Genomic DNA, 20,390 nt, shown 5'->3' on the forward strand with positions numbered 1-20,390 from the left:
GCCGCGCACTCCTCCGCCCGCCCCAGGGAAGGGTTTTCTTGCTTAGGCGCTCAGGTCCTCCAGACGTGGGGCCCGTCATTATGGTCCTTGGGTCCAGTAGCCAACCGGCCTATGCTCTTCCCCCCACTCTCTCTCCAAGGGTTGCAACGCTATCCAGAGGAAAAAGTGGGCTAGGAGGGCGAGGCCTTGATGTCCAGAAGAGTGGGGCTTAACATTCACTGGCATCTGCACAGAGATGGTGGGATCTGTAGGGCACCTTAGAGTTGCCTCTTAGAGATTTCATTTTCTTTATGTCTTCCCCAAACTCCAGAGGTGAGGGTTTGAGCCTAGGGTGGACGCGGGTGTTGACATCTCTGAGGATGCTGGAACTATAGAAAGTCTAGCCCAGGCTCCCAAAAGGGAATCACTTAATTCGTCTTTTCTGCCCCCGGGAGGGAAGTCTGAAAAGAGTCAAAGACATTCTTGCTGCAGAGGTTAATTGTGGTATGGATATGTGGGTGCGTGGGTGGGTGGGTGGGTGGGTGGGTGGATGGAGTGTATTTTTACAGACACCCAATGTAAAAACGGATCAAGGGTTTCCGGAACAAAGGCTCCCGGTCCAGGTGTCAGCTGTGCACATCCACATCTGGACGAAATCCTGCCCAGCTGTGGAAGAGAGATCAAGCAGGGACCCTGGAGCCTCTTTCCCATAGGTTAGACTCTAGGGCAAGATTGTAGGGAAGGATCTTGAAGGAGTCAGGGAGTTCAAGAGAAGTGGTCTTTCATGGGCGCTACTGTGTCAGCCAGGAAACATGTATCTACAGAACGCTAAGTGGGAAAGGCTGTCTCTTCAGTAAGACTCGCTCATTAAAACAGATTCTCAGCCTTGTGGCTAGGTTAAAACAATGCTGGGTGGAGTAGGGTGAGATGTGCCTAAATCCTAGCATCCAGGAGGTGGAGGTAGGAGATTCTTTGTCCAAAGCCAGCCTCAGCTGCACAGCCAGACTGTCAGGGAAAAAGAGAGTGAAGGAAAGGGAAGCTTCGCCAGGCATCTCAGCCAAGCTGGAATCCCAGCACTCAGGAGGCAGAAGCAGGATCAGGAGTTCAAGACATGCTCAGCCATACAGCTAGTTGAGACTGCATGAGACCCTATCTCAAAACAGCGCCCCCCCCACCAAAAATAAATAAAATTACAGACAAATGTTTGCAACGATCATTTCCAGGTTGTGGTATAAAAATGTACATAATTTACACAGCATTTCTACGTCATATTATTTCTGGATAGTTCTTTTCGTGTCTCTTTTTTTCCTTTTCCTTCTTTCTTTCTTGAGAAAGATGTACAATATTTGTACAATTGAGGACCATGTGCCCTTTGGGGAAAATGGGAGTAGCCTGGAAAACTGCAGAAGTTTATTGTACAGAGGTTTACTTACACAGTAGAAGTGAGGCCCAGGACTACCCAGCAGCAAGCTCAAGGTCACAAGACAAGCCAGAGGAAGAGGTCTGGAACAGAACCTAGAAGATTTGCTTCCTAGCTGGGACCCAGGGTTGGGAGCTGCTGCAGCTGGGGTCAGGACTTGTTGCCAAGCATCCCCCACCCTCCAGCTGTTTGGGGCTCAAAAGACTGCAGACTGAGATTCCAGACTCTTAGAAGAGGAAATGCAAGGATGAAAGGAGGGAGAGTCAGCCAGCCTGGTTCTTTTTTTGTGGGGAGGGGTGTTTTAGTTTTTCAAGACAGGGTTTCTCTATGTAGCCCTGGCTGTCCTGGAACTCACTCTGCAGACCAGGCTGACCTCAAACTCACAGAGAGTTTGCCTGCCTGCCTCTGCCTCCTGAGTGCTGGGATTAAGGCATGCACCACCACCACCCAGCCCAGCTGGCTCATTTTTAATGTTCTCATTCCATGCTCATAATTGACTTTCTAGTCAGGCAGTTGCTTCCGTTTGCAAATGAGAAACTGAGGTTCAGAAAAGAAGCATCAGCTTGGCATTACACAACTGATGTGGGGCCACTGTAAGGAAGCATCAGACAGTTCCCAGAGTCTAGGGAGACTCTCAACAGTGGTATGCCCTGGACAGAAAGCGTTCCCAGGCACTCTCTAGAGTCAAAATTAAGAGGCATCGGTTTTAGAGACTGCTTGCCTCTTCAGGAGGAAAAATTCACGCTGGCAAAGCTTTGCTTTACTTTTTGGTGTCTGTTTCCTGTTTGTTTCACCAAAGTGCTAGAACTTGAACCTGGTCCAAGCACCATCTAGGATGGCCTGTCTCTTTAAGCAGAGGTGATGGCTGCTGTCCAGATGTTGCTTCTGGTATTTCTAGTACGTGCTACGCGTGCTATGAACTGTTAAAGGCACAGGACTCCACTTTATTAGGAAGGTGGTTGGATAGCTGTAGGGTGGGGAAAGGTGTGTGTGTGTGTGTTTGTGTGTGTGTGTGTGTGTGTGTGTGTGTGTGTCCCATTTCCTTTGTCGGCCTGAAGGAGCCACAGCTTCAGCGGGATGATCACACTGAGTTGTCTGATGGGCTGTCATTTCCCACTGGTATTCGCCCCAATAGAATACTAGAATTCTCTCTGCTCTTTCTTTAAATAAAACAAATAACAAGCAAATATACATCTTACGCTACGGTTTCTGGCTAGGAAAATAAAATGCATATATTTATCTGAAAAGCATATAGAATGGAAAAATGTCCTAGAAACAAGTACATTGGTTGCACCAGGCCTGGGGCCTCAGGAGGAAAGATGACTCTTTGGAGCTAAGCTAAATAGTGAACGCTTCATATGAGCCAGCCAGTGTGTTAAACTTCAAGCACGTGTCCAATTTAAGTCTCAGAGCAAGCCTACTTTATTGTATGATACCTATTTTTATAGGTAAAGAAACTGAGGCCCATGGGGTTAGTTGACTTGCTAGCAAGAGTCAGGCCAAGAGTAGAACCCTTCATGTCCCCAGGGCCTTGCTGTGGCTATGTGGCCGACTCCTGCCTCTGAGCACTCCCATACCCATGTCTTGGGGTATTTGAGGATGACAAGGAGTTAGGAGCACACATAATAAATAAGGCTTTCATCTAGAAATCTGTCTTAATGAACTGCTTCCCAAGAAACATGCACAGAAGTAGGTCAAGATATACTTCAATTACACCAGTGTTTGTAGCAAAAATACTCATAGGGGCTGGGGTGGTGGCTCAGTGAAGGACCTGAGTTTGGTCTCCAGTACTCATTTTAAAAAGCTAAGCTCAGTGGTGTGCACTGAAATTCCAGCACCGGGGTTAGGGACAGGAGGATCCCTGGGGCTTGCTGGCCAGTCGTTCTAGCAGAATCAATAAGCTCTAGGTCCAGTTTCAAAAAATAGGATGAAGGGTAGGTAAGATGGCTTAGTAGGTAAAGGGGGCTTGCTTCAAAAGCCTGGCAACCTAAATTCGACCCCTGGAACTCATCTAAAGGACAAGGAAAGAACTGGCCTCTCAGAATTGTCCTCAGACCTTGTGTAGTACAAATATCCAAGCACACATATATCATGCTCACATGCACACACAATAATAATAAATTTTTGAAAAGTAAAAAGAGGGGCTAGGGGGATGGCTTGGGGGTTAAGAGGCCTGCACCCCACATCAAGCAGCTCACAAGTGCCTGTAGCTCCAATTCCAGGGAACCCACACCATCTTTTGACTTGCACATACCACCCTGTGCATTTGGACGTCAGAAGACAACTTGCGGGAGTTAGTTCTCTCCTTCCATCATGTAGGTCCTGGATACAGAACTCAGGTTATCATGCTTGGTGGCCATCTTGCACGATTTTAATCCTATCGACTGGGGATGATAAGAAAAAAGGAGGGTCCCTTGGGCCCAGGAGTTGTTTGAAGTCCAGCCTGGACAACACAAGAGAGATCCTGTCTCAAAGATAAATAAATAAAAATAGTAAAAATACAATCAAAACAGGATGAGCATTCTTACAATGGGACATTGGCTCACAACTTCAGCAAACAGTTTCCCGTCTGCTTACAGTCCACTAGAAGCCACCTCAAATGACCGTTTAATTGTCGACTGCAAATTTGCAACTGACTGGCTGGCTCTGGATTGCCCAGTATCCAAGGTGGAAACAATCGCCCATTGTCTGCCCAGTATCCAAAGTGGAAACAATCGCCTATTGTCTGCCAGAGTGCCCCAGCTGATTTTTTTTCCCTAGATGGATGCTGCAGGCCTTGTCAGAGTATGAAATCTTAATGTCTCATGTTATTTAATGAGTTAAAACTCAGGATTCACATCAAGAAAACGACTTGGTGGCGCGCAGGAAACAGGCAGTCCTGGGCTGGATTTATGTCCCACTCTGGTGTACTCGCAGTCAAGGAGATTTGGGCACGTCAACAAAGTATTTCCTAGGAAATAATTTTTCACTAAGTACTCGTCTCTCCTTCCCCTGCCTTCTCTCCTCCCTCCACTTCCTTTCTTCTTCTGTCTCCTTCCTTCCTTCCTTCCTTCCTTCCTTCCTTCCTTCCTTCCTTCCTTCCTTCCTTCCTTCCTTCCTTCCATTTACCCATACTCACTGAAAAGCTAGGCTCAGTGGTGTGTACTGAAATTCCAGCACTGGAGGGTAGAGACATGAGGATCACTGGGGCTTGCTGTCTTTTCTTTACTCAGGAATAGTTTTACAGAAACAGTGCGTTTTTATTTTTCAACTTTAAGGCTGTTGAAACCATCAGCAGCAAACGAGGCGCAACACATGTTGGATTTGGCTTGCTCTGTGATTTTCTTTTCTTTTCTTTTTTTTTTAGCGGGAGATTTGGACTCCGGCCCACCCCTCCGCTCTCCTAATGCCTTCCCTCTCCCCCCGCCCCGGCCCGCGCCCAGGCCACGCCCCCAGAGAGGCTCCACCTCTCCTCCAAATCCCGCCCCCGGCCGCTTTTCCGTCTGTCGCAAAGGACTCGGCGACGCTTTACGGCTGGCGGCGTTTGACGGCTAGGAGGCAACCGAGAAGAAGGAGGAAGCGGTGGCGGTAGCTGCCGGGACGGCCGCGGCTGGTGTCGAGGGTCGCGGCGACGCGGGCCAGGGAGTGAGTGGCGGCGGCCGGGCGGGCGGGCTGGGCGGCGGGCCCGATGTGGCTGCAGCAGCGCCTGAAGGGGCTGCCAGGGCTGCTGTCGAGCAGCTGGGCCCGCCGCCTCCTCTGCCTGCTCGGCCTCCTGCTGCTGCTCCTGTGGTTCGGGAGCTCCGGAGCGCGGCGGGCGGCGGGAGGCCTGCGCTTGCCGTCCTGGGTCCACAGCGAGCCGGGCGCCGCCGAGCCGTCCGCCTGCCTGGAGGCGGCCACCCGTGCGTGGCGCGGCCTGCGTGATCGCGGCGAGGCGGTGCCGCTGGGTCCCGGGGTGCCAGCCCTGGTGGCCAACGGCTTTCTGGCTCTGGACGCCGCCTACAACCGGCTGTGGGTGACGCCCGGGGAGCGGGAGCCTGCGGTGGCGCCGGACTTCGTGCCCTTCGTGCAGCTGCGCCCGCTGAATGTGCTGGCTGAGGCTGGAGAGGCGGTGCTGCTGCTGCGGGAGGGCCTGCTGCGCCGAGTGCGCTGCCTGCAGCTGGGGACCCCGGGCTCGGGCCCTGCCTCTGGTGTCGCCGGGCCTGCTTCGGCCTCCGGGCTCTCCGCGGGGTCGGGCCGTGACTGCGTGCTACTGCAGGAGGACTTCCTAGCGCACCGAGGCCGACCCCATGTCTATCTGCAGCGCATCCAGCTCAACAATCCCACGGAGCGAGTGGCCGCGTTGCAGACTGTGGGGCCCACGGCAGGCCCAATCCCCAAGTCCTTCACCAGCACTCTGGAGAAGGTCGGAGATCATCAGTTTCTCCTCTACTCCGGCCGGTCCACACCCCTTCCATCGGGGCTAGTGCACCTGGTAGTGGTGGCCTCTAAGAAGTTAGTGAACCGGCTCCAGGTGGCTCCCAAGACACAGCTGGATGAGACGGTGCTGTGGGTGGTGCATGTCTCTGGTCCCATCCACCCCCAGGTGCTCAAAAGCAAAGGAGCCAAGGAGCTCAAGGCGCTGCAGGATTTGGCCAGGAAGGAAATGCTGGAGCTGTTGGAGATGCCCGCCTCAGAGCTGCTTCAGGATCACCAGCACCTCTGGGCCCAGCTGTTCAGCCCAGGTGAGGCCTTGATGGGGGCTTGGTACACAGTCTCCACTCTGCACCAGTGTGCATACGGTCCTCTTTAGAAATGTTCTCCATGCTCTGCAGTGGTCACACCTAGGGTTGGAACTTGGGCTTGTGTGAAGGGTTGGATCTCTTCTTAACCTCTTTGAAACTGTATGATCTAGGCTCTGTGGTCTTAGCTTTCTGAGCCTTAACAGTAAGTTTTATGGAGGTTTAATGAAAATCTGAGTGTAAAAGTTCGGTTTTATTGTTTGTTCTTGGCCTTGAGGCCTGACCTGAGCAGATAGAAGGTTTTGTTTTGTGTGGGGAGGGGGGTCAGTTCTTAAAGAATAAACCTTCAGGGAGGATACCCCCCACCCCAGCCTACCCCTCACTCCCGACACAACCTACCTGGGCCTGGCCTCAGCATCTAACGTTTGTGATTGCCGATGTGGCTGCAGCTATTTCACCAGACTACCGGAGGCGTCTTCCGGTGGGTTGGAATGTGCATGCTAAATGGAAACTTTATTTCTTTGTTGTTGTTTTAAATGCTCTTATTTGTTCTTTGCAAGTGAAAACCTTTCCTGTCAACTGTTAAAGAAAGCAATCACAGTACTGAGCTTTGGTTTCCAGGGTTACAGTTATTGGGTTGTGCAGAGGGAGTTTAGTTCATCCAACAGGTGCTTTTGCCAGAGGCTGTTGGACAAGTGAGCAAAAGGAGTTCTTGATCAAGCAGTAAAGTTTGCCTTAGTCTGGTGGGGAGGAAGACAGGAGCATGGACATTTTAAGTGAGACAGCTCTTAGAATGGAAAGGGCTGTGGAGAACAGTGAGCAGTGGGGTGCTGGTGAGAGTGAGGGCCGGGAGGGCTGCTGGCTGCTCCCTGGATTAGCGGCACTCAGTTAGGCCTGAGTCATGTGACAGGGAAGTGGGCATTCAGCCTGGAGATGGCCCTAAACAGGAGCAGGTTAAGCCTGGTGATGAGCAGGAACAGGGTGGTGTGTGAGCTTGAAGTCTTGAGGAAGAACAAGGAGTTTTATTGAGACGGGAAGGTGGGAGTCGTCAGAATATAGACTGAGGGGCATGGACACAGGTAAGGGGTTCCTGGGGAGCCCAGGGGAAGGAGGAGACACTGGGTTGTGACATGGAGATAGAAATGGTGCACTTTGATATTTTGGGAGGTAGGACTGTTGGGCCATGGTTTGGCTGTGGGAAGTGAGACCTGTGGACAGCTCCCTGATTTGGGGGTGTGAACGGTTGCTTGGAGATAACTAGGGGGAACCTTGGTTGGGGGTGAACGTTCATAGAGATCGGTTCTGCCTGTCAGATATCCAGGTGCAGACGCTGAGGGGGTGGTTAGCCATGTCATTTAAAGCCACAGCACTAAACCAGATTAAGGTACTTTCGTTTATAACCTCAGTGCTCAGGAGTAAGGCAGAAGGACGATGGGAGTTCAAGGCCAGCCTGTGCTACATAGAGAGCCCCTGTCTCCAAATGAAGAAACATTTGAATAAGATCAAATATTAAAATGGCTACAGTAGGGACTGGAGAGACAGCTCAGTGGGTACAAGCACTTGCTGCCCTTTCGGAGGACCTGCTGCTAGCATCCACAGGCAGCTCACAGTGGGCTATAACTCCGGTTTTAAGGGAGCAAGGTTATCTTCTGGCCTCCCAGGACTCTGTGCATAAGTTATGCACAGACATATACATACATACATACATACATAAAATAATTTTTTTTAAAGATTTATTTATTACGTATACAGAAGAGGGCACCAGATCTCATTACAGATAGTTGTGAGCCACCATGTGGTTTCTGGGAATTGAACTCAGGACCTCTGGAAGAGCAGTCGGTGCTCTTAACCTCTGAGCCATCTCTCCAGCCCCATAAAATAATTTTTTAAGCTATAGTTATTGGAGAGAGTGATAGAAGAACCAGACAGTATTGGCTAGGACACAAATGACAGCTGGTTGGGTGATAAGACCTGACCCATGTGTGTTGTGCTCGGCTCTGGCAGGAGGTCCCACAGACCCTGTTGGTCATGTTAGATGTCCTATTACTTAACTCTTCATCGCTGTGACAAAAGCAACTGGCTGAAGGAGGTTTATTTTGGCTTGTAGTTCAGAGGCACAGCCCATCGTAGTGGGAGAGCTGGATGCTGGGATTCAGCTCGCTGTTTCCTTGTACTCAGTCCTGGACCCCAGCCTGTGGTAGGAACCCGGACATTTAAGGTGGATCTTCCTACCTCAATCTAATGTAGAAACTCTTCCATAGACATGCCCAGAGGTTTGTTTCAGTGATGATTCTAAATCCCACTAAGATGAGTGAAGATTTTTCATCTCAGGAAGTCAGGATGGCTCTACCATACCCAGGGCACCAAATTGCTGTCCTTTATTACTGGACCCACAGCTCCACCTTTTGTCGCCCTGGTCTTCCATTTCCTTTGCCTCCAGCCAGGCCTTTCCCTAATGTGCAGCCTTTGTGGTGTTACAGGTGTGGAGATGAAGAGGATCACAGATGCCCACACGCCATCTGGCCTGACCGTGAACCTGACGCTATACTACATGCTCTCCTGCTCTCCGGCCCCACTGCTTAGCCCTTCTCTGAGCCACAGGGAACGAGACCAAATGGAAGCAACACTCAACTATGAAGACCACTGTTTCAGTGGCCATGCCACCATGCATGCTGAGAACCTGTGGCCAGGCCAGCTCTCCTCGGTGCAGCAGATCCTGCAGCTGGCTGACCTATGGAAGCTGACCCTCCAGAAGCGAGGCTGCAAGGGGCTGGTGAAGGTTGGCGCTCCAGGAATCCTGCAAGGCATGGTGCTCAGCTTCGGCGGGCTACAGTTCACAGAAAACCACCTGCAGTTCCAGGCCGACCCTGAGGTGCTCCATAACAGCTATGCACTGCATGGAATACGCTACAAGAACGACCACATCAACCTGGCTGTGCTGGTGGATGCAGAGGGCAAACCCTACCTGCACGTGTCCGTAGAGTCCCGAGGCCAGCCTGTCAAGATCTATGCCTGTGAGGCAGGCTGTCTCGGTGACCCTGTGGAACTGACCTCAGAGCCTGGGGGCCACACCTTCTCTGTCATGGTGACACAGCCTATCACTCCACTGCTTTACATCTCCACCGACCTCACACACTTGCAGGAGCTGCGGCACACGCTGCACCTTAAGGCCATCCTGGCCCACGATGAGCACATGGCCCAGCAGGATCCCGGTCTGCCCTTCCTCTTCTGGTTCAGTGTGACCTCCCTCATCACCCTCTTCCACCTCTTCCTCTTTAAACTCATCTATAATGAATACTGTGGGCCTGGAGCCAAGCCCCTCTTCAGGAGCAAGGTAGGCTACCTCTACTAAAGCCCCAAGCTCCTCCCATTCTCAGCTGTGTCCATAAAGGGCAGCCTGGCCAGGGGACAGGCTAGGCAATAATGGGATATCCTTCAAGCCAGTGCCCACAGCTCAGTGTCAAAGAGAGGAATCCATTTTGACAGCAAGCTAGTTATGGTAGTGTACTCCTGTTATCCCAGCATTGAAGATGCTAAAGCAGGAAAGTTGTGAGTTTGAGACCAACTTGAACTACATAGCAAAACAAACAAACAAAACAAAAACCATTGCCCTCAGCAGTCAGGCTCTCAGTGTGGGTCGGTTGGTGCAATTATTTAGTCAGCCCACGGCAGCAGGCCAGCCAGGCCCTCCCGGCCTCTCCTCTCCCCAATAGTGCCACAGAAAGGTAGACCCGGCATTTAGGAAGCCCTGAGCCCATTCAGGCGATGGGCCAGTCCCCGCCACCAAGAAACTGGCATCTGGTTTCTGGTTTAAGGCCAGGCTTGCAGGAAAGCAATGCTTGGCCCTCAGGAACAGGCAGCAGATGGAGGCAGGTCTGAGTTCCTCATGGTGAGGGAACCAGTGGAGACTTGGGTGGAAAAGCAGTGTGGAGAAGGCCTTCCCAGTAGCCAGCTTTTGGCCAGCTCTGATAGAAAAGGTGAGTTCTGCAGCCTCTGGAGTCAGTAGGCTCTTTCCCCTACTGGCCACTGGCCCCCTGCCCTTGCTCTTGCTTGACATATATGTTCTTAAATGTTCACCATTCAATTGGGAAGACAAACTGCCTCCCTGAGGAACTGCCCATGCCCCTCACTCCCATGCCCCTCACTCCCATGCCAGAGAGAACCCCAGCCAACATGCCACATCAACCCAAGGAGGTTCATGGGCCACTACATAGTAATTCTAGCCTGGCCTTGGGCTGGGAGCTGTCTATTTGGCTGGATCTGAGACATTGTCCCTGTGGTCTGCTCCCCTGCCAATGTGTATATTTGTCTGTTTTGAGATGGCCTCGTGTAACCCAGGCTGGCCTTGAACTTGCTATGTAGTAGAAGCTGGCTCGCACTTTCCTCCTGCCTCTTCTTCCCAAGTGCTGGGATCATAGGTGTGCACCACCATACCTGGATTTTCCCCAGATGTTTCTGTAGCTGGGCTGTGGGTTGGTGCTAAATAGTGACCTCTTGTTTCATTGAGCAGGAAGATCCCAGTGTCTGAGTGAACCTCGAGTCCCGCTCTCGGCCACCGTTTGCACAAGACACCCAGCACTGAGCATCCTGCTGCTGCATGAACAGGGAGCCTTTGGAAGCACCAACCCTTTGTGCCTTGTGGGGGACAGTGACTCAGAAGCGCTTGTGGGTACAAGAGTTTGCACTGGAGGGGAAAGAGGGCCGAGGACTCATGTAAGTTTCCCAGTCAATAAAGCGAACCCGTAGGGAGAATACTTGAAGTGGAGCGCACTCCTTCCACTCCCCATGTCTTCTGTCCCAGGAAAGAGATCCGCTTTCAAAGACTGGTTGAGGAAAAATTGTGTTCTTTTCCTAATTTAATGTGTTCTTTCTTGAATGGATTTCTAATTTATTTTTGTTGAAGTTTTGCTGGGTGGCTTTTTATCCACCTTAGATCTGGACTGTTGGTGGCAACACCCGATCCCTGCCACCTCCTTGGCACCCTGGGGCCCACACAGTCTGGAGGCTGGGCCTGAGTTCCAGGTGGCCACCCTGCCTGGGGCAGGTGTGCTTCCCCTGGCCTTGGCTGGTTTGCACATTGCCTCTTTCTCACCCTGAGCCAGTGGGGTCTGCCCTTTTGTACTTTGGGTCCCTGGGAAAGGTGTTTAACTTTCTAGTGATGGATGGTTGTTGGCTTTTGAAATACCAAAGCTTTTTTGTTCTTTTTTAAATAAATATCTTTCAAACTTCCATGAGTGATTTGTGTGTGGTTGAACCCTTGGACACATTCATCACACCCTCCCCCATTACTGGATTTTTAGGGTGGTGGCCTTCAGTGGTACACGCCACCTCAGTGTCAGTGATGGGCCTTCTGCTCATTGTAGAGAGAAAGATCTCCAGGATGAGAAAAGGACTGAATGAGGGACAGCAGCCCTCTGCTGGGGGCTGTCGTCCTTGGAGTTTAGTGGGTTCCCTGGGCTCCCTGTGTTTGTGACTCACCAGAAAGCCTGGCCTGCTTGCCAAGGACTGTGTGTTTACCACAACAGTTGTTCAAGGGTAAACAAGGGAGTAGGGCTGTGGTGTGGGCAGCCCTGGTTTTAATTGCTTCAGTCCACAGCGCTGGGAGGTGCGGAGATACGGATACAGGCCAGGTTGCCTCTTCCAGAGAGTAGGAACTGCATGGTAAAGGTGTCATTTACAGTGTGAAGAACGCTGCAGTTGTATCAACTGGAGGCTACTGGTAGCTAGGAGCAGTTTGCAGGCCTGGAATCCTTTAGAAAGCAGTGGCAGAAAATCCAGGAGTTCAAGGTCATTCCTGACTGCATAGTTTGAGGCCAGCCCTGCAAACCTCATGACTTGAGTTCAGTCCCACAATAGACGGAGAGAACCAACTCTCAAAAGTTATCCTCTAATCCCCACAAATGTACTGTGGCCCATGTGAACCATCATACACACATAATACACAATAAAAATGTTAAATTGGCTTCAAATTAAAGGAGGACCTGTAAATTGCAGCTCTCATTTACAAGCTCTTATACCAGGTATGGGGACATATGCCTGTAATTGCAGCACTGAGGATGCAGAGGCAAGAGGATTGAAGCAAGTTTGAAGCCAGCCTCTGCTACATAACAAGTACCAGGAGGTCCCAGGCCAGCCAGGGCTACAGAGCAAGACACTGTCTCAATGTCCCCACACCCAAAGCCCTTCACTATCTGTGTTAGGTATTTATATCTGTGTGGTTTCATGTGGGAGGGAGGTTGCTAGGGGGTTAAGATCTCAGATGCAAACCAGGTATGGTAGTGCACATCTGTAATCCTGGCATTCAGTATGGACAGTAGTTCACGACCAGTGTGGGCTACACAGCAAGATGGTCTTTAAAGTCAGTTGCAGTCTGGTGTACATAGCAAGTTTGAGGATAGCCAGGACTACATAGAAAGACCCTGTTTCAAACAACAACAAAAACCCTTCAATTGCAGAGGTGATGAATTAGGCCCCTGGCAGCAAAAATGAAAGTTCATGTAAGTTTCTAGTGTCAGGCTGGAAGCAAACTGGTCGAGGCTTTCTCTGTGTCCCTCCTCCCACAGCACCCCCAGTGGCTTCTGTGGGATGGATGGCGTGGTGTCTGCAGCTACTAAGTAAGCCACACCTCTGAAGGGTCTCTGTGGGTTTGAGTTTTTTTAGTGTGTGTGTGAGACAGAGAGACAGACAGAGATGGGGATGGCTCAGTGTACTTAATATGTGCAGGTGTGTACAGAGGCCAGAAGAGGGCGTTGGATACCCTCTCCATCACTCTTTGCCTGTTCCTCTCAGGCAGTCTTTCTTCCCAAACCTGGGGCTTGCATCTCAGGGAGGCTAGAAGCAGGCAAGCCCCTGTCTCTGCCACCCTCAGAGCTGGGGTTACCTGTGGCTTCATAGGAAACACCCAGCTTGTTACATTGGTGCTGGGGATTTGAACTCAAATCCTCACACTTGCATGGCCAGTCCTTTACCCACTGAGCCTTCTCCTTGGGACTTTTTGTTTGTTTGTTGTTTGTCTTTTGTTTTGAGACAGGTTTCATGTAACCCAGCCTGGCCTTAGATTTGGTATGTAGCTAAGGATGGCTTTAGACTCAATCCTCCTGCTTCTACCTCCCAGGTGCTAAGACAGTAGGCATGTGCCACTATGTCTAGCGTGGCTTGTGACTTTAAACATTTTTTCATTTTTTAACTATGTGTATGTACCTGCGTGGATATGTGCCTGTAAGTACAGGTGCCCTTAGAGACTTGAGGCATCCGAGTCCTGGAGCTGGAGTTCCTGTAATTGTTACTCAACTTATGTAGGTGCTGGGAATCAAACCTGGGTCTTCTCAAAAGCAGTATATGTTTTCAACTGCTGAGCCATGTCTCCAGCCTGTGAGTTTTGTTTTTCCTTTCTTTAAATTTTATTTTTATTTTATGTGCATTTTGTGTTTTGCCATGGGTGTTGGGTCTCCTTGAACTGGAATTACAGACAGTTGTGAGCTGCCATGTAGGTGCTGGGAATTGAATCCATGTCATCTGGAAGAGTAGTCACTGTTCTTAACCACTGAGCCATCTCTCCAGCCCTGAGTTTTGTTTTTTGATATAGTCTTTCTATGTAGCTCAGGCTAACCTCCTGCCTCAGCTTCCTAAGTGCTGATTATAAACATGAGCCACTATGCTTGAGTTTCTCAGGAGTCTTCCTCAGCATTAATTATAAAATGCACAGCCCATATCCAGGTGTCTAAGGAGGGCTCTGGCCTCTGCCATTCCCATGATATGACCTCTGACTGTTTGCTTTCTGTTTCTGTTTCAGCCTTGCTGGCTTCTTACACACAGCCCAGTTCTTCCCAACAGCCGGAAAATTGAAATGTCTCACCCACTGCATGGCTTCTTGTACCCCATCCCTCACCCTGCAGGCCACCTTTGATCCTTGTCGTTACTGTGGCACAGGTGTAAGTTACCCCACAGTACCTGTTTTGGGAACTCTTGTCTTCAGATGTAACTTTGAAGCCCTATGAGGGTAACACTACTTGGGGGTGATATTTCACCCCTGAAAAATGTTATGGTGGGGAGGTGTCAAGTGTTGTCCTCTTCTCTTTCCGGGGTGCACAATTAGTCTCCCTCCCTCCCTCCCTCCCTCTTGAAGTTCCTTTACCCTTTTAAACATTTATGTGTGTGTGTGTGTATGTGTTAGTATGTGTCCCACAGCACATGCGTGGAAGTCAGAACAGCCTGCAGTACCCTCGGTTCCCTCCTCCCACTATGTAGGTCTCTAACCTCCTTAGAGGGCCAGGGTGGCTCACCAGAGGAGGATAAGACCTCAAGTTGGCACCTAAACGTGCCCATCCAGGATAGAAATGGTGTGAGTTCACCAACAGATCCAGGGATGGTTTAGGAAAAGGGAATAGAAAATAGGCTGCTATGCTGGAGTTGGCAGACAGAAGCTGGGGTTTGCCTACATCACCATCGACCTCAGAGGGTGAGAGCTGGCTCTGGCCCCAGTCCAGGGCTGTGATAGGAGAGATGCTAATCACTTCTGTCTTGATCACCGTCACAATTTTAGCCAGTCTTCAGTTTCCTCCAAAGCCAAAGGAGGACAGCCCCCACTCCCAATCCCACCTGCAAAAGACTGAGACCAAAGGAAAAAGAGAGTGACTTGCCGAAGGTCACAGAGAGGTGGCAAGAGCCTGGGCTGGGAGGCAGGAGCTCCCTAGCAGGCTCATGTTAATGATTGTCTTGCTCTTCCGAGAAGCACTATAAACCTTGACTCTTAGACGCCCCCAGGAACTGCAGGTGACAGGATAGCAAACAGGACTGGCAAGCGGCTGGGAGAGGAGGCTGTGGCTTCTCAGAATGAAACCTGAGGGTGCTGGGCTGCATTCCCAGGGAAATAATCCTTCTGCACTGTGAATATATATTACTTTCATTGGTTAATAAAGAACTGACTGGCCTGTAGCCAGGCAGGAAGCATAGGCAGGGCAGCTAAACTAAGAATGCTGGGTGGAAGAAGGGCAGACTCGGGAGGAAGAAGGGCAGACTCAGGGGAGGAAGAAGGGCAGACTCGGGAGGAACTGAAGGGCAGACTCGGGAGGCGTCTGTGGAGTCACCAGGAGACACAGAGGGAGCAAGACATGCTGGAGGACAGGTAAAGCCACGAGCCACGTGGCAATACATAGAGTAATAGAAATGTGTTCACTTAAGTTGTAAGAGCTAGTTAGTAATAAGCCTGAGCTATTGGCCAAATATTTGTAATTAATATAAGCTTTGGTGTGTTTATTTGGGAGCTATTGGCAGAACAGGAACTTCTACCAACAAATGTGTGTAGGAGGGCAGTAAGCTGGTCGAGTGGGGCATGTGTCCCATTTCAGCTCTGTCATTAGGTGGCCTCATGCCTGTGGCCACACACAAGTGAGTTAAGTTTTCACACTGTACATCTCCACCTGTAAAATGGGCCTAATAGCATCTCCCCACTTCACAGAATGGCTGGAAATGCTGCTAAAAAATGACTGTGGAGGAATGTGTATGCTCTGTAAGTATCTCCCGCTTGGGGTGATCGTCATTACATACCATGGGGGCAAACTAACATGTCTTTACCCAAAGCCCAAGGACAGAATAAAGGAGTTCTGTGAACTCAGGTCTGAAAACCATCTTTTGTTTCATTTATTAACTTCAAACTGAAATTTAACATTTCCTCCTGTTCTTTATTTTATATTACCTTTTATTTTTTTATTTTTTATTTTTTTGGAGACAGGATCCCACATCCCCTAGATTGGCTACAAACTTACTATGTAGCAAAAGGTGACCGTGAAGTAAACAATTACTTTATTATTTTTATTTTATGTATATTGCGTGGAGCTGAGTGTATGTTTGAGCACCACATGCATGAAGGTACCCACAGAAGCCAGAAGAGGGCATTGGGTCCCCTGGCACTGGAGTTACCAGGCAGTTACAGCCAACTCAGGATTCAGTCCGAAGGGGCTGAAGAAGTCCCAAGGGCTTCTTGCCTGTTAGGCAAGCACTCTGCCAACAGAGCTGCACCCTCCGCCCTATAAATGGGAATATTTTTTCTTTTGTTTGATTTTCTCTCCTGTGGTGGTTTGAATGATAATGTCCCCATAGGCTTAGATATTTGAACACTGGATCTCTGGTTGCTGGCATTGTTCGGTTAAGTTTAGGAGGAAGTATGTCACTGGGGGTGGTCTTCCAGAATTTAAGACCTTACTCTACTCCCCATTCAATCTTTGCTTCCTGCTTGCTGTTTGAGATGTATGCCCCCAGCTTCAGCCACCAGGTCTAGCTGCCATGACAGATTTTATCCCAATAGAAAAGTAACTATACAGCCAGACAAGGCTAACTCCTCCCCAGTATTGCACTTCTCCCTGACAGGATTTCCTGTCCACAGTGGGGCTTATGGCTTCCCTGAAGAACGCACCTTTCCAGCTCTAGCCAATGATATCTATAAGAAGTTCACATCTTCTTCTTCGTTGTTGTTCATTTGTTTTTCTCTTTTGACTTTAAAAAAATACTTTATTTTTATGTGGTGTGTAGGTGAGGATGGAGACCAGAAGAGGGCACTGGACTCTGGATCTGAAGTTGCAGGCAGCTGAAAGCCACCTGACATGGTACTGGGAACCAAATTCCAGCCCTCTGAAAGTGCTCTTAACCACTGAGCTACTTCTCCAGCCCCAAAGAATTATTCCCTGAGAGCTTGTGAATTCTACTTTCTCTTGGAAATGAAACTCTGAAATGAAATTCTTTAAAACTGTATCTATTGAGCTGGAGAGATGGCTCAGCGGTTAAGAGCACTAACTGCTTTTTCAGAGGACCTGGGTTCAATTCCCAGCACCCACATGGCTCACAACTATCTGTAACTCCAGTTCCAGGGGACCTGACACCCTCACACAGACATACATATAGGCAAAACACCAATGCACATAAAATAAAAAAAAATAAATTATTAAAAAAAAACCAACTGTATCTATTTGTTATATGTGTGAACGTCGGCCCACAAATGCCATAATATACTTATGGAGGTCAAGTGGCAGGGCTTGGTTCTCTCCTTCTACCATGTGTTCCTGGGGATCAAATTCAGGTCACTGGGCTCAGTGATAAGCACCACCTTACTGGTCCTTGTTACTTTTGGGATGTTAAGGGGTTTGGGGGTTTGATTTTGAGACAGAGTCTCTTATAGCCTATGCTGGTCTCAAACTTCTGGCAATGTTCCTACTTTACCTCCTGAGTGCTGTTTTATAAGCATTAACCACCACACCTTGTAGCTGGACGTTTTTCTATGTCCTGCCTGGTCCCGCAGCCACTCAGACACAAATAAACATACAGAGGCTTATATTAATTATGAACTGTATGGCCATGGCCTATGGCTCAAGCAGAGAACTCTCATCAGAGGGCTGAGAGCTTAGAGGAGAAGGTAGAGGACCAGATGGAGAGCATGACACCCCCTGGGCCTTTGAAGATGGTGGAGGAGCAGATGGAGAGTGTGACACTCCTGGGGCAGTGGTCTTGTAGTTATTGGGGGGGAAGGAGATGCCTCGATCCCAGGGCACCATACCTCTCTTCCAGTTCTCTTTTCCATGGCTGTTAGTCAGCTTTTTTCCTTCCTGAGTTTCTGCCAGATGTGGACCATTGAAGTGACTCTTCCCAGACTCAGTAGCTGGTTCTTGATTGAAAGGAAACAGGTGAGAGAGAGGGGAGGAACAATTTTCCAGGAACACTGGAGAGGAAAAGTCAGGAATTCTGAAATGTGGCTGAGGGTGGGGACAGATCAACCTCTTTAAAAACAATGCAGCGAGAGTCAGAGGCTGGGCACAAGACATGGAGACACATGGTGACCAAATGTGCCATCCTGTAGGCTGAGTGTGGTGGCATGTGCCTTTAATCCAGTACTTGGGAGGTAGTAGCAGGAAGATCTGTGAATTTGAGGTCAGTCTAGCAAAACAAATAAACAAAACAAAAACATCCTCCGATGTGTACTCAAAGAAGCACCCAGAATGCACTAGAGACAAATTTATGGGCAGAAGGCAGTATTTGAACATGCAAGTACCAAGGTGGAGATGCTGTGCTCACTGAGCCACTGAAACAAATCCTGCCAAGAGGAAAGCTTCCCTTAAGGCATGGGATCAGATCTGGGAGCTGAGCATGTCATGAACAAAGGTCTTCAGCACCTCGGACAGAACCTGATCTCCCACCCAAGGCATCCTCCAAGCTGTCCTCATCTGGACTTGCTAGACACGTTCTACCAGTGAGCTGCATGCTTAGCCTCAGACATGTACATGAACCATGTCAGGCTCATAAGCCCAAATGGGGAACTGTTGAGATGGGATCACTGGCTACATACCAGCCAGTGTAGCTCCCAGAAAGTAGTATCTCAAAGGCTCTGGGGTTCTCTGTGGCCTTGGATTATCCTGATTTCTGTTCCTATATAGGATGGGGATCACTAAGTGCCCGGTAAGGCTCATTCATTGATTCCAGAAATACATCCCTAATGTTGTCTCCATTCTGACCCCTGAGGGATCTCCAGTGTCAGGAGTGGGTAGCATGGACTTTCCCTTCTTCAGTGGTGAAGGGACTAGAGAAACATTCCAGATCCTTGAGAATAGGCACTCTGGTCCAAAGGACACCTTGGTATGCTGCAGGTGACCAGTCCAAGCCCAGACTCTATCCCTTCTAGGGCATCCAGTGTTTGGTCAGCAGGTCAGGATAGGTGGCCAGGGAAGCCCTGGAGGGAAGGCTAGAAGCTGCCACCATGAAATGGGCTGAAGGTGGAGAGGTGTAGGAACTGCCTTTGACATTGAGAAAAAGAAGCAAGCATTAATGGAATGCCCACATTAATGTGAAACACATCCCACCCCAGGCTGTAGGCAGGAAGGGGTGATGCCATTTATAGACACCACAGTTCCATTAAGAGGACCACAGCTCAATGTGGCTCCAGCAGAAAAGAGGGTAATTTAGCCCCAGCCCTGAAAAATGCTGTGTAAGACCAGGCATGGCTGGATGCAGGGTCCCAGATGCTGTCAGTGGGAGTGCATGTCTGTCTCTCCATCTCAGGGATATACTTTCACTTTACAAGTCTCTCCACAACAGAAGGAAATGGCTTCCAGAGAGTCTTGGATCCCACCTATCCCAGAGAAAGAACATCTATTGCTGTGGTGTGGGTGAGGCCACACCCTTAAACCACAGAGACAGGAGCTGGAATGGGAGGCAGGCCCCTTGGAGGAAAAGCAAAGTGTAGTTTTCTTTTTTAATGATTGATTTTTATTTTATGTGTATGGGTGTTGTGCCTGCATGTATATCTATGTACCACATGCATGCCTAGTGCCTGCAGAGTTCAGAAAAGGGTTTCAGACCCTGGAGCTGGGTTATGGATGGTTGTGAGCCATACTGTAGGTGCGGGGAATCAAACCCAAGTCTTCTGTAGGAAGTAGAAGGCCTCCTGTGATATAACATGAGGGGCTATACGTGGCAGTCTCCAGTCCTAGGGTGTGCTTGTTAGTTTTAGTTCAACTAAACTAACGACACAACCTCCAACCATTTGGGAGAAGAGTCTCGGTGAGGAACTGTCTAGATCAGGTTGCCTGTGGCATGTCTGTAAGGGACAGTCTCCCCCCGCCCCCCAAGATAGGGTTTCTCTGTGTAGCCCTGGCTGTCCTGAAACTTGTTCTGTAAACCAGGCTGGCCTCGAATTCAAAGAGATCTGCCTACCTCTGCCTCCGAGCGCTGGGATTAAAAGGGTGTGCCACCACTGCCTAGCTGAAGGGGACACTCTTGACCACCTTAACTGATGTGGTAGGACAGAGCTTGAAAGTAGGCAGCACCATTCCCTGGTGTGAGGCACTGGATTTTATACACGTAGAGAAAGGGAGCTGAGAACTAAGCATGCATGCCTCCATTTCTCTCTGCTCTTGGTTTTCCTTCTTTGACTTCCCTGTAACAGTGGACTGCAAACTGGAATTGTCAGCTAAGGTAAGCCTTCTCCCCCAACTATCTCAGCAACAGGAAATGGGACTAGGACCCAGGGCCTCCTGCATGCTGGGCAAACACTACCACCTGAGCTAGACCCTCATCCCCTAATACTTTTTATAATTAAAAATTGTATGGGTGCCAGGCAGCCGTGGAACATACCTTTAATCCCAGCACTCAGGAGGCAGAGCTAGGTGGATCTCTATGAGTTCAAGGCCAGCCTGGTCTACAGAGCGAGATCCAGGACAGGAACCAAAATTACACAGAGAAATCCTGTCTTGAAAACAAAACAAGCAAACAAACAAATTGTGTGGGTACAGATGATTGTAGCAGCTGCCTCC

The 20,390-nt window shown here is 49.7% G+C and overlaps 1 protein-coding gene across 1 annotated transcript; it reads left to right on the forward strand.

Moving 5' to 3' along the window:
* Positions 1 to 4,915: 4,915 nt before the first annotated feature.
* On the forward strand, positions 4,916 to 11,325 carry Kiaa2013 (KIAA2013 ortholog). The gene is made up of 3 exons (XM_036179993.1): positions 4,916 to 6,099; positions 8,577 to 9,430; positions 10,607 to 11,325. Exons 1-3 carry the CDS (start codon positions 5,067 to 5,069, stop codon positions 10,622 to 10,624), a joined length of 1,905 nt encoding a protein of 634 aa, XP_036035886.1. The 5' UTR covers positions 4,916 to 5,066; the 3' UTR covers positions 10,625 to 11,325.
* The last annotated feature ends 9,065 nt before the right edge of the window (positions 11,326 to 20,390 follow it).

The sequence above is a fragment of the Onychomys torridus genome, chromosome 2 (genome assembly GCF_903995425.1).
Source record: "Onychomys torridus chromosome 2, mOncTor1.1, whole genome shotgun sequence".
NCBI classification, from domain to species: domain Eukaryota; kingdom Metazoa; phylum Chordata; class Mammalia; order Rodentia; family Cricetidae; genus Onychomys; species Onychomys torridus.